Source organism: Galleria mellonella, unplaced genomic scaffold (genome assembly GCF_026898425.1).
Source record: "Galleria mellonella isolate WM207_F2 unplaced genomic scaffold, CSIRO_AGI_GalMel_v1 utg117, whole genome shotgun sequence".
Lineage (NCBI taxonomy): Eukaryota > Metazoa > Arthropoda > Insecta > Lepidoptera > Pyralidae > Galleria > Galleria mellonella.
In genome coordinates, this window is record NW_026441980.1 from 8,369,926 (window position 1) to 8,390,206 (window position 20,281).

The 20,281-nt window shown below is 29.7% G+C and overlaps 1 protein-coding gene across 1 annotated transcript in view; it reads right to left on the reverse strand.

Moving 5' to 3' along the window:
* The window catches only part of LOC113511772 (uncharacterized), a 56,448-nt gene that overhangs the window by 12,435 nt on the left and 23,732 nt on the right, over positions 1 to 20,281 (reverse strand). Inside the window, exon 3 of the mRNA XM_052897504.1 lies at positions 1,429 to 1,637. Coding sequence (XP_052753464.1) covers positions 1,429 to 1,637 — 209 coding nt within the window. The remainder of the gene's footprint in view (positions 1 to 1,428; positions 1,638 to 20,281) is intronic.

The window sequence follows — 20,281 nt, forward strand, 5'->3', positions numbered from 1 at the left end:
ATACGCAGTAATTTTTATATCAAATAATGCTATGAAATCAGGTCAGGTATAACAGGTAAGGTTGAACAAGGCGATCGGATATTAATATTATTATTATTATTATCAACAATATGTTTATCTATCTGTCACAGTAAAGTTTATTTCCGTATCGTCCAATAACCTAGTTTATATTACATACTTACAAGGTTACTGAACGATACGAAAAACAAGTTGACTGAACTATATAACTATATCAATTCATAATATCCATTATTATATGCTTCAGATTGGTTTAGTATTGATGACCTTGGCGGTATCGTAGTTTAATATATCGCTTCACCTTCCGGTGGTCACAAGTTCAATCTTTGCACAATACAAACATTCGTATTTATGAATATGTTTTTATATTCGTCTGGGGATATTCTATGTATATATTTACAAAAAAAAGTATGTTAAAAAGGGGGAAATATTTAAAAACAAGAAGAATAGTAACAAATAACATAAAATATGTATGTTTATTAGTTGTTTAATACCTACTCATAGCACAAGTTCCGTTTAATTTATATTAATAGGAATAAATAACACTGTATCAGATGTCCACTGCTAAGCATAAGCCTTCCCCATAAAGGGAGTTTTGCCAGTAGTTGCCACGCTTAGTAGGCGGATTAGCAATCGCAGTTAGACTTTTAGAGATATTTTAAGAAGGACGCTGTTGTCCAAGCCTTAGCTACCTCTTACGATACCCACGGGAAAGGAAAGGACGGCCTATTCTGTGCCGGGACCACACGGCGGTACTTAAATTATTAGATAGAAAAAAAAATGAATATATCACTATTATCGTCTCATACTAAAATAATAAAGCGCTGTATAAGTTGCTCCCTATTTATTTTATCGTAATTCAACTATTTAAACAGTGAACATCTATCTCACTGTTGACTTCTAGAGATATAAGAATTTTAAATGAAACTTGGTTTAAATATTAAGCGAAAATATAACTCAATGCATCTGGGATGTTTGTTATAAGTTTGTTACCAGTCTACGTAGACTATATGTTATCATAGTATATAGAAAAGGATAAATCTTAACTAAAAGTACGCTAACGAGCCTCATGCTTGCAGCAGTCAGCATCGGGATCTTAATAAAGAAGGAAAATTCTAAATAAAACCCTGCATCAAACTATTTAGCAAGTATGGTAATAATAAGCTAATATTTGACTTGTTATGGGTGCCTTCACTGGACATATGCCAATAAGGCATATATTACGCAAGATGGGTCTATCTTCGGACACACTGTGCAGACTATGCGGGGAGAAATCGGAATCCATGGAACACTTGAAACTATGATTCATTAGCGAGCATGCGTTTGAGTCTACTGGGAATGGCTTATCCAAAGCCAGGGGACTACAGATATCTTAAATCGCGGGATATCGTAATAGTACATGTAACTTACATCAACTTCAATTCCAGGCAGTGGAAAGACCCTGGTGTGTGGTAGCTCTTTCGGAATATATCTGTAGAACTCTTCTCTCCCCCGGTACCATTTTACACTGTAGAGAGCTTCTTCGTCTTCTAACTCCCAACTACATTCTAAGGTGACGGTCTCACCGACTAGTACAGCACTGGGTACGTTAATCTCCAAATTATGAAGACATCGTACACCTGTAAATAAAAAAAAACCACAATTACTCGTGTATCATTTACCACAATCATTCAGATAAACACCTGGATCTGTGGCTATATATTTTATTTACTGCAGTAAATCTACCTGCACACATGAACTACGATCTTTATTTTATATTTGTAGTAGATTTTTGTAACAAGATATCTGTTTCAATCGATTTTTCATCGCCGAAAACCCCGTATATCAAAATTATCGAAATTGTTATGGCAGTTAAGGAGAACTCGAGGAAACACCTATTATGGAAAATGGCAAAAAAGTTGACGGCCTACCTGATGGTAATTTGTTATATAATCTTTGTTTTCCATCTAACATATGAAAAACACCATAGGTATCAGAAAAAATAACATAACGATACGTGGTACCCCTTTTATGGTGTTGATAACTACAGATTTAGTTTAATAGAACTTTTAGATTTATATCGTTATTAACTACATACTGCATATGGATTAACGGGATAGTATATTTATACTCTCTGGTTATACATGTACCTAGCAATTGTATAAAACTACTATATAGATACGTTGAATTGAGAGTGAAATTCAACAGTTGAAGGAACAATCCCATTTCAGTGAATTTATTATATATTGGTATACAATGATTTTATATTTATTGATTTCACCTAAAAGGTATTTATTTTATTAGATATATTTCCAGTATTGCGTATCAAATAATATTTTCGCCGCATACATACTTGAACGCCCCATTTAATTTATTAGGAATTGACTTTAGAAAGACTGTGAAATAACGATTTATTTTGTAATTTTTTTTTCTAATATATGGATTTAAAAATAGGTAGGTACTGGCCTACCCGTGCCAGTAGAGTAAAAAATTAATAATAATATTTTTTTATCGAAGTAGCAAGTTGGTCTTCTTGTAGGTGTTATTTTCTGTCTACGATCTAAGATGATATATTACAAAAAAATTTCCGCCTCACACACCTGTAAAAAAGGATGCCACAAGTACTATTTTTAATATATGTATACACATAGGCATAATAAACAAATATTTACTTATTCTGTTACAATTCTTTTTTCGTTATCAACAAGTCTTAATTTTGTAATTCATTGGCATTAAAACATACTAATACTAATTGTTTTATCTTGTTTATTGTTTATATTTCAGTCATTTTGTAATACTTTTATTGATTTTATCCATATCATAATAGAAAAATGAAAATATATTCGTAAATATATATTTAATAGAAGACGATACACGGCAAAATAGAATTCACGATTCGTCGTCTGAATTTAAACAATTACTGTGGGTAATCCTATACAATGATGAGTCAGTTTGTATATGATAGGATTAAGCATTTATTAACAATTAATCATAAATTTATCAAGTATTACAAATAACATTTAATTGCAAAATAAATAACACAATAATATTTCCCATTGAGAAAGTTACAGATAAATATTCTAGTGATATAATAAAAATAAATAACTGATGACAACATTAGAACACTTATTAATATCATATCAGAGTAGTTTAAAAAGTTCAATAAAATGCAATTTGTTATAGAAAAGGAAGAAGGAATCTTTTTAATTCAGTCGAACAACATATCCTGGTTACACAAACGAAGTCGCTGATAAAAGTTAGTATAGAATTTAATTAATTTTTAAATTAATTAAATATGTAAATTCTTTTTAATTTTTTTTTTAATTTTTCAATGTAAACTTGATTTTTTTTTTATTTTTCAATAAGAGCTTGAATTATTTATATAGTTCTCTGTAATATTAATGATTATATAATTGGCAAATAATGTTACAGATGTATTGAATAAAAGTTTGAGTCTATCATACATAGGTAAATAGGTAATACCTAAAAAATATCTATATTACGTGAATAACGTACTTGTGAACTAAGCTAGACCAGCCACCTTAGTAACTCTAAGCCTGTTTTTTTATATTAATTTGCTCTTTGCACCTCATTATTCTGTTTTATAATAGGCATAACTTACGTGTAAATTATATAATTATGCAATTACGAGAATCTCCATAAAAGATTAAATTTAATTTAAAAAATAATTTACTTCAAAATGTTTCGACAACATAAAATTCTGCGTCATAATTAATATTGTTCATTTAAATATTTATATATAAGTCCTTCAAAGTTTTGGAATTAATATTATACATTAGAAATTACCCTTTCAAACGTTGGCAGGTGGTGTGTAATCTTTAATTACACTTCAGAGGGTTAGATACGATAAATTAGCATAAACATATTCACCACACGTTGTATATTACCTAAAAATTATATCGTTTATTGAAACTTATAAATATTCATAAACTGATTGAAAATAAATACGAGTAAATGAAATAAATGTGATAACGTCTTTAATATCTGATGGTGTAGTCAAACATATTTATCGACTGTTATGTTGTACCTACATAACCGTTTCGGATCAATTGGTTTTGTTAACGACTTTTTTCATGACAAGCAAATTAGTTGGAAATTTAAATAGACAAATAAGTTTCTTGCATTGGCCAGATTTAACCTCAGGACTTTTAGAGTCTTCAATTTCTTAAAAGTTTGTCTAGTCTTAAAAAGGTGTAGCTAGGGGAACAAAAAGCTATACATACAACACAAAACTAGACTTAAAACTATACTAAACTCATTCATTCAGGTAGGCTTATATTCTCTCCATATGAAAGAGAGATCTGTACCCAATAGCAGGTGGTTCGTTATAGTACGGTCTAAAGTTATTAAAAGTTTTCATATAAACCATTAATTATTATGATAAGCGTTACATCCAGATCATCTGGACAAGTGGCAATCTTCCACCGAAAAAATATTTAAATATACATGTATATATACCACGAGATTCAGAAGGATATGCCCCAAGGATGAAAATGTAGCTATTCCGTGTTTATTTTTGAGATCTTAGCTCAAACAAATATCCTCCACAGAACTTAATTTTCCTTGACTCACTTAATCCATATTAAATACAAGAAGATTTTTTTGTATACTTAAATGAGGAGAAAATTTTCTTGCTTTCATTTTCTAAATGAAACCATAATGAGATGAAGAACTCTTGCCAAGTATCGCTATAAATATTTAATGTTGATGTTAAATTCGTCTGCTCTACAGCAATTACGTGAATCCTCATATGAATATCACGTGAATAAAAAAATCTAAGCACGTACGAGCCACCGCTTTTCCTTTCTAATAAAAATTCTTCGGAACTAATGAAAATCTGACCTTCTCTTGTATATCTTTCTTATTTATCCTGCACTAACTTTTATTGGGATTGTTTTCATTATACTAGGTCTATGTCTATCTACTTATCTGTATATCGGAATCTATTATCATGCTCCCACGTGTGTAATGTGTCGATGACGTCTTTATTAATATAAAATGCATTGTCATGATTAGTTGATATATTAGAACGAAGAACATCTACTGCGCCGATCCCAAATAAGCAAGGCAATGATGATCATGTGTTGTAATACTAATATATTCTGAGCTAGGAAATAAAAAGTCAGTATTAAATAGAATATATATTTATCTTTATCTATAAAATAAAGGGAACAATATTTTACTATTTCTTTTATAAGTAGGGTTGTCAGGATATTTGGATTCAGAGATGGGATGTACGAATACGTTGCATATCCGTAGCTTAAAGCTCATAAATATTACTTACTACTAAAGTTTTGTGTAATTCTCTTGAATAGGCATCAACGTCTTACCCAAAAATCTATTTCTACCATAGATAATAATGTAGTAATACGTAGTACGTAGTTAAATTTCTTTAGTACAAAAATAAACACTAAAATACCGTTTTTATTATAAAAAGTATACCTATATCTATCCTCATGCCAAATCCATTGCACGATAGGCAGGAAAAACTTAATTAAAGATTGTATCCTACTAAAACTGTAACAAAACAAGTTGTTTTAACATAAAAACTAAACTACTTTTCAGAAAAAGGAAGAATTTTCCAAATCGGTTTAGAACTAACGGCGTTATGATGTAACAAACATAAAAAAATGTAATCGAATTGAAAATCTCCTTCTTTTTGAAGTTTATTGAAAAATATAGGATTGAATAACTAAAATAATAGTATATGATTAGTTATGTATGTATGTTTTGTTTGAGAAGTATGGGAATCAAACCCATATGAATCTGAAATGAAGGCAATATGTTAAACTTCTATATAACAGAGGTCATCAATATATTAGCAAATATAGACAAATTTTAATTATTAGACATACTAATAATACACTTTTAAATTAGGTAAATCATAAAATTCGTCCATAATATTCTGCTATAATAAAAATTACGATAATTTATTTACAGATCGAGTTTCGTGCCTAAATACCATTCCTAAAAGCATCATACTCATAATTTTACTTTTTTCTTATTTATCCAGGCAATTACGACTATCTCGATCGTAATTGTCCCTAATCAGTACAGTACAATTATTTCACAAAATGTATTAATTATAAAGCATTCTTAAAATTAATAACATCGAAAAATAATAAAATATGAATTTATGCAGCAATACAAATATGCGTTACAAATATGCACAATTTGAATGTTAATAGAAACCTAATATAAACAAACACAAAATATTTACATATGAATGCAATAGATATTTTACAAATTTTTTGATAATAACATTACTTATACTTTTTATAATTTTAATGTACTATGATGAATATTAGGAAATATACCAGTCCATATGTAATGTAATGTAATCATATGAGACCTACTTCTGATATCATTTGTGAGCCCTTATAGCTTTCAAATAAATGCGATAAATTTATATGTTGTTGTTAATGTTAATTATGATACAAGAGACTCATAGATAATATTTATAAAATGTTTCATTTAAAATACTTAACATTTCAGGCTTATTCCCCTACTTATATATAATTATGAAGGTTTTGTTTCCATTTCATATTACATTTAGGTACTACGTACATTACCATACTTAATTATTAAACGTACTTAACGTTTACTTAAAACTTTATCAATAATATTTATTATCTAGTGTTTACTGGTTAATAATAATATTTATTATTAACCAGTAGTAAGTTACTACTTTTAGTACATTACGTAATTAAAAAATTCCTGCCTAACAATCGCATATACAGGAAAGACTTCTTTCATCACGTACTTCTTTCAAGTAAAAAGTAAGATAACATTTCCTTATGTACTTTATAAGTTTTACTATAGATCTGTTTAGTAATTTTCACCTGTTCGTGTTTAAACCGCATTTGAAATTTATCCACTTAAAAATGGCATAATTTTTTTATCGCTCATTGAAAAAAAAAATACTTTGATGAAATTCTTAATTAAATCACGTACTGTACTTTGCCTGTAATTTTATGTAATTGTGAACTGTTTAAAAATTCTGTGCAACGATTGCGATTCTTACGAGGCCTGATTAAAAGAAACTTTAAAAAAATGAAACAAGGCTTGATTGAATCATTATCGTTTCGTTTTTAAGTCGCTGTTCTTACTCGTGCTGAATTGTTTGTGGAATATCCTGGTAATCCTAGTTGTGTAAAGTTTTCACGTAGATGCTTCTAAGTGAAAACTTTCTGCAAAGATAATAAAATCATGACGAACTTCAGGCAACTGCAGTAATGGCAAAAGTAGTTTGTGTCTACACTATTATTCTAATTTCTCAAATTTAAGATGTACTCAGAATTAATGAGGTCGTTCATTTTAAATCTTCAAAAGTCACATTTGACAATTGGCAAACAACTTTTTTCCGCTTTTTGGCATAAACATGCATTTGTGTGAACAACGAACTCTTGGTTACTTATGGTATCTTTTCATCAAAAAATTGTTAATATTACCCGAGCTATTTGTCGCACTCAGTATGTTCTGTCCCACCATACTGAATTTGTAATACCCATGAGATTTTTTTAAAAAAGCTGACAGTCCAATACATACATAAGTAATGAGTAACTCTTCTTTAGATAAAAGTACTACCTGATTTAATATACTTCCTAGTTACCCAAAGTTACCAAAGTACATACTTATACTTTTGCATCCACAATCAAATTTTATGAAATTTGTTCAATTTCAGTATTAGAATTAAAAGTGTTGATATGATTGCATAAAAAGAATACTACTTTTTATAATGAATAATGTACGTAGATGGGTTTCGTTTCGTAAACCACAAACAAGAACGAGAAGCTTTTTTGTAATGAAATATTGCTTTGGATTACAAACGTGATTCAGACATGATTTACGAGGAAAATCATCCAAGCTGTGATAAAAATAACCATAAATTCCATTGTACAAATCACTTAAAAGCTAAACAAGTGATAAAATATTAGCGTTACGCTAGAGGCAGCTCAATGGAGTACCTCATATCATCGATCAATCATTTGGACACTTCTTTCGATATCAATGAGTTTAAGGTTATAAGCATTAAGGCCTATACTGCTATGTTAGTATTTATTTTCGCCTCTTTTCATATGTTTCGTTCGTAGCTTGTTTACACATTTCATTAATATCTATTGCAAACAATAATTAATTGATAAGATTATGATTAATTCATAAAATAATTTGATTATCATAGTTATTTACTACACATACTCGTGACTTCGTGACGTATTCTTAATAATCTTTAGGTTATTCAGATTAATAAACAGATAGTGATTTTTAATTAATGAACGAACAGTGATTAGATATGCTTTTCAATATCAAATGCCAAAATATTTTTTGTTATGGCACTAAGAATGGCAAACAAGTTGACATACAGTATTATGAAAAATATAGAGCATAGAGTACTACTATTCTATAATAATATACAGAAAGTATCTATAGACATGGGTATTAATTATAATAGATAAATATATAGATAAAAACTCCTTAGTATTTCCTACATAAGATTACTTAGTAAATTTATTATAAATACAAACAAATACAAGAGAATATTACACAAAGAAAACAATAAGCGGTCTTAACGCTAAGAGCGATCTCTTTCAGGCAACCTTTGGAAGGAGAAGAGTAATTATACAGTTTAACAGTTTTTAAATACATATAGAGATATGCATACGTACAATAATGTGTACATTTTAAATTACTAATAGATACTTAAATAAATTTATATATATATATATATATATATATATATATATATATATATATATATATATATATATATATATATACGAGGTCTGTCCGGAAAGTTCGTATAAAAGTGTTCTGGAATGCGAGAAAGAGGAGTGGGGAGGCCAGGTAAGCGCAGGACCCCTTCCTTATGTCCCTAACAATGCTTCAGTTCTGGTCTGACCGCCGTGCGGTGCGAACTGGCTTGTCACGCCATCTGTGAAGTTACCTCTTAACGAAACCCCGTCGGCATGGAGCCCGCTTCCGTTGAAGAGCAGCGCGTCGTAATCAAGTTTCTCTCGAAACTCGGCAAGAATGGCCGTGAAATTTTTGCCGATCTCAGAACAGTTTATGGGGATGATGCTGTGAAGGAACCAACCGTCCACAAGTGGCTAAAAAGATTCAGAGAGGGCCGAGACAATGTTGATTGTTTTTTTCGATGTTCGGGGGATTGTCCATCAAGAATTCGTCCCTCCAGGCCAGACAGTTGATGGAAAATTCTACGTCGATGTGCTCAGACGCCTCAAAGCTCGTGTGGCACGAGTTCGTCCAGAATTGGCGCGAGAGGGGCGTTGGATTCTTCACCACGACAATGCCCCTGCCCACACCTCTCTTGTTGTCCGTGAGTTTTTGAGTAAAAATTCCATTACGGTGACCGAACACCCCCCTATTCGCCGGATTTGGCCCCGTGTGACTTCTTCTTGTTCCCAAAAACCAAATTGGTACTTCGGGGGCGGCATTTGGGGGACATAAATGAGATAAAAAAAGCTACGACGGGGCAGCTGAGAAACCTACAACCAGAGGACTTTCAAGGAGCCTTCTCACAGTGGAAACGGCGTTGGCACAAGTGCATTATGTCACAGGGGGAGTACTTTGAAGGGGATAAAATTGATTTACCTGAATAATTGTAAAATAAAATTTTTAAAAAACTTTTATACGTACTTTCCGGACAAACCTCGTATATATATATATATATATATATATATATATATATATATTTTAATATATAAATACATTAAATATGTAATAAATACATATCCATATAAATAAATACATATACATACATAATAATATGTATATAGTTACAAAATTAAAAATTTGAATAATAATAACAATACAATATGAATAAAACAAAATATGCTCTTTTTTAATAAGATTGTATGTGTGTATATACGTTGCTTCGATTATATACGTAAGTTCACAGTGGTATGCCAACGATTTTATAAGTAGGTAGGTATATATATACATTTACATTTAACCATTTATTGATCCATATTACAGCAGCATATATAAGCCGTGTGATCCCGGCATACAATAGGCCACCCCTTCCTATCCCGTGGGTGTCATAAGAGCCGACTAAGAGATGGGCAGCAGCGTCCCTCTTAAAACATCTTTAAAGCCTGACTGTGGTTGCCAATCCATTTATCAAGCATGGCAACTACTGGCAAAATCCCCCAAGAGGAAGGCTTATGTTAGGCAGTGGACAATTAAATGCTGATATGATGATATCAGCACTATTTGGATCAATTTTAGAAACGAAGGAATAGATAATCGCAGGATATAACTTAGGATTTAATATATAGGTATAACTGTGTACTTGCTACCATATTTCGTTACTTGCTCCTGAAGTTCGGAGCTTAATAAACTATATTCAAATTCAAGCCACCTGTCTTAGAACTGTCGTGACGTGACTTAGAAGTTTACCTTTTCATTTTGTATAATATTAATATAATTACATGTTACCTATTATGTATTTATTTCAAATATGTAAAATTATATGTAAAATTTATTTCAGATAGCCCACCATGAAATGTTTTCCGAAATTTCGAATCGAACGAAACAAAAATTTGATGTTAAAATTACTTGATACATACCGTTTAAAAATATTAAAAATGCTAAAGTATCGTTCCTTTTTACTTTTATGGTAGGATTTATGACAAATGAAATGTTAGGCTACATTTATAGGGTCGATTTTGGTACGAACAAAAACACGAAATTGAGCCCGAAAATTCGGAATTTCATTTCATAGTAGACCCCCAGATGCAGAGTGCAATACATACTTGTATTATATATTTTATGCACTGTATCCGAATAACAAGAAAATAGCAAAAGGAGGAATAATGAGATTAATGTATGCTGTCATAATAAAATAAGAATTATTTGAAATTTATTAACGATATTATTTCTAACAAATTGATGTTCTTTGATAAAACAAATGTAGGTAACTACTATAAAACCGTTTGACGTTTGACTATATCTTTCTAAATACTCGTTGTTGATGATGATACGGATTATAGTTTATCGGCATAATCTAAGTAACTTTTTTCATAAGTTTTAAATGGTTTTAACAATTTTTTTATTAAAATAAATACCTAATTGAAACGAATTCAACGTTTACGAATGGAAAAAATAAATAGCTACTAACGATTTGAACCTACAACTCTATCAGCTTTCAAAAAACGTGTTTACGAACTGCCTCTTTAGGAATTCTCAATCACATTAATATCACTTCAGGGAAACATTATATCGGCGGAAAACCATTAGTGTAATCTTTAGTAATATGGAGTATTTTATATGTTGCCTATAAATCCTTCTTGCAACATAAAAGACACTATATATATATATATATATATATATATATGTATATATATATATATATATATATATGTAAATATATATATATATAATATGTAAATTTCTTTCGTCACTAATACCATAAACCGTATATCAATAGCGCAATCATAATTACTGTTCTATTTTCAATCATTAAAAAATATATAAAATATATATATTTGAAGTGTTTGAAATATATTAAACATATAGCAAAATCATATAGCATATATTTTATTATTTTTTTAAATTATTTATGTTTTTTAAAAGACAAAATTATTAAACCCGTAGTTATTATATTAAAATTATTATTATCAATTTTGTATTAATACTGTGATAGCTGTAATAAGATTTGCTTTTTTAATATCGACTACGCTTTACAATAATAAATTACATATATAATTGTTAAGTGCTGATTGACACAGCGATAGTAAACTACCTCGTATCTATATACGAACTACATGGACCAACCCCGTGTGACGATAACGTTATACCGCTTTATTTTATTTGAATAGCGTTATCTGTCCATCTCCAGGGGTTCTATATTGTACTCGGTAGCTTGCGGTGGGCTCTTCTACAAGGGTCAGGTCGCACACATATCTAATAATAGTGTCAGAACTAAATAAAATAATAGTAAGTAATTAATTTTTACCTTGACTTTATTAATTAAATACTTCTAACTAAATCATCACCATATCATTTTTATTTAATTACACGTAAATTGAAACGGTAGTTATTACATAAATTATAATGTGTGCTTACCGAAACTTTTAACAATAAATGATCACCAATCTGTCATGCATTTTGAAGCAAGATTATAAACATTACATAATTATAATGTGAGCTGCGACCAATTTTTCAGCATTCCCTGCTATAGGACATAGTATTAGATATATAAATTACAATAAAAAAATTACATACCTAAGTAATATGAAATAAAAACAAAAATTATAAAATACTGAAATATCTTCATTACATCTAAAAACTATTCATTTCTATCTTTTTTTCTATCACATTGTTCATCATCATCAGGTGATTATTGAAACTACTGATAATTTGAGGTAAGTGTTGAGTCACTCAAAAAAGATGATTTTCCCATCACACAAATATTGTTCGTATAGCAAAGAGACGGATTACCAACAAGATGACATTTTGCCTAGTCCAAATGTGGAAACAAGTTGATTTTCTTATTTTTTCACTTATCACGAATGTAATTGATAATTAACTACTTGTAACTTTACTATTTTCTCTTATTTACTTTTACAAATTATCAATATTTTGCTTATTTAAATTATAAATAAATTTAAGTGTAACATTATTTACAATTTTGAACACGCGTAGGATTAATTTCTCTCTAATAAGAGAATTTGGTTTTAGAATATTAATTTTTTTATTTCCAATTATCTGATTTTTGTTTTGGCGCCCTATTATCACTGGTTTAATAAAGCATTTGACATAAGCTGACTAGTGTGATTTGATATAAAGGATGGGGTTCCAATGATGAAACAGATATATAATCACAAAGCTAAGAATGGCTTTATACAACTGTAATTGTATATATTCTGTAATTCTCATGATACTGTTTATGCCTATATCGTCACCTTGTTTGTCATTCTAAGAATCATAAAATTACCTCCCGCGGTTTTAAATTTAATCAAGAATGATAAGATGGTCAGACATAGGCTTAATCTTACCTAAAACTATCAATAATGATAATAAATTAATGATGAACAAGCGCATATAGTTTCCACAGCCTGAAATTTCATAGGTACATACTATATCGCTGTACCCAAAAGCTTTTATCAAAAAAGCTACAATATACTTCTAAATTCTGTATCTGTGAAGAGGATCGTAAAATGTAGAATTTCAAATAACAAAATCCAACTAAATCAAGAGTATTGTTGGTTTCATATTTTTCGTGACATTATTTCAAAATTTGTTGCGCAGAATGTTGAGGAAATATATAATAACATGGTTATCTTTTTTGTGGTATTATGTAAGAAATACATTTCTTTAAGAGAAATGGGCTATCGATCTTATATTAGCCAAAATGAAACTATTCTGCTTTGTCCGTAATACAGTTGTTTATTTTTCTATATCTAGCTATCCTGCTCTAATAAAAAAGTTGTTCATTTCCTCATTTCCTCACTCTATTACAAATTATTAACTCCCCATTATAATGATAGTTGCACCATGATAAAATTAATATTAATTGAATATAAAGTCTAATAATTATCTATAATAAAATATTAATAATATTATATAAATTTATTAATAATAGAATAGAATGTCTAAACAGTCACCAATAAAAAGTGATATTGATAATGGCATATTGTTGTCATATGGTAACTTATCACCACCTGCTTACCTACCTTTTCTGTTTTTCTCTGGATCTTTTGTAAGACCACCTTTTATTTTCTATTCTATTCCGTTTCAATATAGTTAATAACTACTTATTTTATTTATTTGTTATTATAAAGACACTGACTGAGTAATTAATGTTTTATCGAAATAACTGAGTACCAGAATATAAATTTTTACGTAGGATAGATTAGGATAAGTACGGAATTTAATACCTTTTACCAGAGGGAGACTTTGTACAAAAGTAGTTTGTTTGGGCACCTCTGTCCCATTCGTGTTTCTACCATGAAGCAGTTGTGTTTGCATGGTTGTGTTTCAGTTTGAAGGGTGAGATATGACAATGAATTTACAGAGTATAGAGGAATAACACCTGAGACCTCAGAAATGGCAACGCATGGGGGTATCATGGGCGAAACAGTATACTCTGTTATGCCCATGGTGCTGCTCATGTGTATAGGCGATGGTTACTATTTTCTATCAGGTGGACCGTCAGCTTGGTTGCCATTCTAAGTAGCATAAAAAAAAATTACCACTGAGTACTTTGTAAGTTCATCTCCTAAAGAGCTTTTTATTTAGTTCTTTTGTAGGTTCTGCTTCGGAAAGAACGTATATTGTAATAAATATAGTTATATATAAATGATAAATGTTGCCGTTTGTATAATAATTGAAATATAAAAAATATTGTGACATGTAATTAAAGGCGCACACAAAGATTATTAAATATGTAATTTAATAAATAGAATTATAAAACAATATTTTTTTCCGTACCAAAAAATAAATAGTATACTTATCACATTAATACACCCTAATACTTTGAGAAGGAATAGACGAGTTTGCATCAATTGACACTGACTGAGAGAAATTGGTAGTTTCCTGGCTATAAGTGATACGAATACCGCCGTAATGGCTCTTTGCACGACGGAGATTAATTTATCTCAAGACAGATGCTACGAGCAACGAGTGTATTCCCCTTTTTAAATGGAGTGTGTCATTTGTTTCCTTTTTAAATTGTAGACATAAAAACGTGCCTGTAATATGTATAATACAACAAACCACGTGTTTAACTGCAAAATAATTAGATATATAATTATCATATCCAATTTATGTATTAAGAGATATATAGTATTTAGTAAATAAAAAAAGGTAATGTATTGTTTGACTTATGAACAACAATTACTTTGCATGTTAAGTAGGAATATGACGATGGATAATATATGATAGGAATTTACGAGTATATTTATTAAATATCAATCCAATCCTTTCAGCCATTAACAAACATGTAAACATCCAAACATCTTTACAAACTTTTAGATTTTCAATTTATTTTATTTAATATACCGACTGTGAGATAAATTATTCTTTTTATTATTGCAAGTAAGCAATAACTGAGAAATTCGCTGTTAAATAATCGAATGTTATTATTAATCAACTATGTCATTCAAAATTGTAATATTAAAATCTTATAAATGTTTCCTATAATATACTTAATAAATTCTTCATTCCAATATCTTGAGGAATTTCTGCCTGTTATATTTTGATCACTTAATAAATATTTTATATTACATTAAAATATACCTAATACATTTTTGTTTTAATATTTATTTTCGGTATGTGTATAAAAACAGCATTCTAGTATATTGTTAAATATAAAATTAAATAATTCTACTACTTATTTGTAAACAAAATAAAAAATAAATCTTTGTCCTCTTCATTTGCTATATATTATTTTATAAAATAGAAATCAAATCAAATGTACGAATGAACTTCACAGAAATATTTGTTAAAAGCAGGTATATACTGAAAGGTCGAACTTTCATCAAAGAGTTAGACTTGAGGCTTTTAATAAATTGAACAATAAAATCTCTGTGGATATTTTTATATTGGTTTTAATAGGTCTCAACCCATTTATGTTCAAAGTTCAGTATTTTGGATCTACTTTTTACCTGAAAGACTTACGGCTAAGATTAATCGCATTGAACAATTATGAGTATTTGAGAAATGGTTTATTAGGTATGTATGAACTTGATCGATCCAAAAACCAGGGGCCGAGGAAAACTATTATAATATGTATGTATAGTTGGGTACTTATATTAGGTAAAAGTAATCTTTTTAAATCCTAATACATTTATGAATAATGAAGAAATGTAATTAAGAATTATATGTATACTTACGTGAGTGATGCTTTGTAACATTGATAAGAAATTAAACAAAACAGCCCTACTACTATTAAAATGTGATTTTAAAGAAATTTGGCACACAGCTACGTTATTTGTATATTATATACCTTAAAACATAGGATATTTTACATAATGACTCACGTGAGCGATACAATAAAGTTATTGTTCACTTCAATATATTACAATATAGTGCCATAGAAATTTTGATGCCCTGTCGCAACGTGCAAATGTGAAATATATTGCATTACGCGCTACATTTCCATCAGCATGTCCACATTTTATATGGAACAATCCGAACATGTTATATTACAAATAACAATGACTGATTATAATATAAATTATTTGGGTTCAACTAGTTAAGCAAACGTATAATTATTGTACGTAACTGTACATTTTACAAGAAATCTCTTTTCATTATGATGTTGGATGTGGACGTTTATATTAGTATGTTGTATCGTCACGTCGCATTATTGTAGAACATCGTTCCTGTGACGCATAATCACACCGCAGTGCTCTAAAAGGGCCTTTATATCCATAAACTTACCTGTCTGTATTTAAGTAAGACCTTTTTAGTAATGGTTCTGTTTAATCCTATCGGGAATTCCGCAGTGAACACTAAAAAATTGATGCTGAAGGTTCAAGGTTAACATAGAAATCGGTGAGCGCTGTAATTGCTGTTAGCTATTTATAAATTATAAGATATAAAAATAAAACATTATAATTGATATAATATTATAAATGTGAAAGTTTATACAGACGTTTGTTACTCAATCATGCTTTAAAGGCTGAATGAACTTCAATGAAATTTGGTATATGGATACGTTATATATTAATTTAATATACAGAATACTTTGTGTACTAATATGGGCAGACAAAATGCGAGAAACAGCTAGTACTTATGTACACTTTTTACACAAAGAATAGAATTGGCTATCGCTATTCAAGACAGCTAGCTACGTTCTTAAAACTTCAAAAGTTTTTACGAGTCAGAGTTTGGTTCATTTTACCCTACGCGAGGCGAGAGTCAAAACGGATTACTTTTGAATTTTGCTTTGTAATAAGCCCTTTTAATTCCCAAGTTTTGTGTAAAGTTTTGTCAAGAACAGCTTTCGAATTTTAAACAAATAGAGAAAAATTGCTCTAATCGCATACTTGTTTTAAGTTCGTTTCTCTGATTACCGTTCTAGACAAATATATACAATGGTTAGATACCGTGCTAAAAAAGTATCAAATTAAAGGTCATTTTAATTTTTATATTGATTTTTATAGTTCTAATTGCTAGCATTTTCCGTAAACATATTTTTATAATTCTGCAACAATATCAAACTATCAACGCATTTATGTTACGATTCGCAACATATACGTAAGTATGGATAGAAAGATATGAGTATAGTACTTTATTTGAGATCAAAGGAGTCAGTAATATATTTAGAATATGTTGTTTATACTCACGAGTATGTTTTATAGAGTTACTTATTTGCCTTAGTGTAAATTCTGCAAAGCCCAATTTACGTTTATATTGTATATTTTTTTTATGTAAAAATGCTTAATTTATTATAAAATATTTAATTATAACATATTTTTTACATACAATAATATCACAATGAAGCCAAAGCTTTAATATTCAACACTTTTAAGATGTATTTTATACAATATGGCATTAAACCAAAACTGGTTTATGAAACTATTTATGTGTTTGTATTTACATGGTTATTTCACATTGAAATTTTTACAGCGTATTAAGATATATAACATAATGTATAAGCTATAGCAAATTTTCAGCATTGCACAATGTGGTTAAATTATTGTTTTAATATAGTATTGACTGTGCTATATATTTTATAAATAGATGACATTAAAAAATAAAAGTATGAAATAATTTTGTATTGTAATCGTAATAAAAGATTATTATACATAGTACACCCGAACGAAAGCATGGCCACAACTTGTCCTTACTGAAAAAATAAAAGTTTGTAATGATGTTTGTATATTTGTTATATACTTAAGTGAAATTTGGTATAAAAGCGGATAATATAATTTCTAACCTAATTCACGCAGGTAAAGCCGAGGGATGCAGCTTATTAGAAATAAAGTTAAAATTGAAATAGCTAAGGAAACGACCGTACTTAAAATGGATATATAGAAAGTCAATATTCCCTTATTGCTAGCGATATCACGGTCCCGGCATTTGTGCAAAAACATTCCTTTTAAGATATAGGCCTGTTTCGAAGATTCATTATTTGATTGAAACACAGAAAAGGTCGTAGCACAAAGGAGGCACAATCGCAATTGATATTTAAAGGAGCAGCGCCGCTTCCTCACCTTGGCTCGGATAAGACTGCTACTGATACTAGAGGGTCTGCTTTTCGTAATAATAATATCCATTTATATCTACGGTAGATATTTTTTCAGGCAGAAATGATGAAGGCAAATTTTCCGGAGCGATTGATATTTATATTTACCTACCTTAATATTGAGATTACACCCTTAATCTCTCTCTCAAATTCAACAACGTTGAGGTATCTTTTTGACTTAATATCTAAAGACAGTAATTATTTTTTTATAAAAATTAATTGATTCCATTTAGTTAAATATTCTTTTATTAGAAATTCAAATAAATCTCTCGAATAACATTTCAAGTCAATTTCTTATATTAAATCAGAGTAAAGTAAAATATATTCTACTATTTTTACATTTTATTGTTAATAAAATATTAATTAATGTCAGAGGACTAGTAAAAAAATAACTATTTTATATGATTAGTAGGCCATATAAAAAATACGACTTGAATGTGGCCAACCAAAAGGGTAGCTATAATTTTATGATAGAATAAAAGCGCCATCACGGTGGTCGATGTCTTACTTGGTTTTTTTTTATGGTTGATTTTTTGCCAAGCCTTTTTTGAATTTGTATGTTTGTATGAAAATAGATGGTATTCTTGATAGCAATATACACTCACATACCTCGTTGACTGTCTAAAAGGCAAATTTAATCAATCTAGAATAACTGCGGTCTATCAAGAAAAAAAATGTTTTAATTAAATATAAAGCAAGAGATCTACTTCTTATTTTTTTTTTTATACAACTTAGAATGGCAAACAAGCTGACGATCCACCTGATGGAATGTGGTAACAGTCGCCTATAGACATGAGCAGTGCTTCACGGTAGAAACACGAATGGGACAGAGGTACCCAAGCAATCGACTTTTGTACAAAGTCTCCCTCTGGTAAATTATTCAATAAGCCCTATACTAACTGTAATCTTTTTGTATGTACATATTATTGATAATATTTATTATTTGACTACCCTGTGAGTATGCTTCAAACCCCATTATTACCCCATATGTATTTTAGCTCTTAAGCTAAAATACATATGGGGTGAATCATCATCATAATATCAGCCGTTAACTGTCCGCTGCTAAACGTAGACCTCCCCCATAAGGGAGTTTTGCCAGTGGTTGCCATGCGTGTTAGGCGGTTTGGCAACCACCAGGCGGATAGGCTTTGCTATATAATATATATGTTTAAAGTGGGCCGCTGCTGTCCATTCCTCGACCATTAAGTCCCCTTAGTCGCCTCCTACAACACCCATGGGAAAGAAAGGGGTGGCCGATTCTATACCGGTACCGCACGACTACGGAATGAATAAACTTCACCCAACCGAATGATAAGTAATGCCCTAAAAATCTTATGCAATTATCTACTGTTATAACATAATGTACGCTATATAAAATCTTTCGTATTTCATAATCGTAGAAAATAATATTACCAAAATCGCCTTTATGTTGTGACATGACATAATTTTTTTTTTCTATTTTTCATATCTCTTTTATAAATAAAATTTATAATTAATAAAAAACAAACAAAAATCTGTGAAACTACCGATTATTTATCAAATTAGAAACACCTTGATCTGGAGTTGGCGTTAAACATAATAAGTAAATACAACAATTATACGCACAACGGAAAATGAAAGAGTAGGTGATTTTCAATTCCTCTGTTTATTTCTTCATGACCGAAGTTGTTAGTTTTGTGTAGAAAAATAGATTTGTTTATTTATTTAACTCTTTATTGCACCATAAATAAAAATATACAATGACACGTGAATAATTCAAGTGAAATACAGTAACAAAAATACAGATTAAAATATACACATAAAGGTACAAAAGGCGGTCTTATCGCTAGGGCAATCTCTTACAGACAACCTTTGGTTAAAGGAGAACAGATAGAAATGGGCAGGTGGCGCAAGAGTGAATTAATAATTTTTCGTGCATAAAATACAAAAACCTGTTTGTTTGTATGTTTTTTTATTTGTATGTTTGTCAGAGTCAATTTAAAACTAATGTTGAGATTTTTTTTCAGATATCACGTAACAATCTCGAACACATAAAAAATATCATTT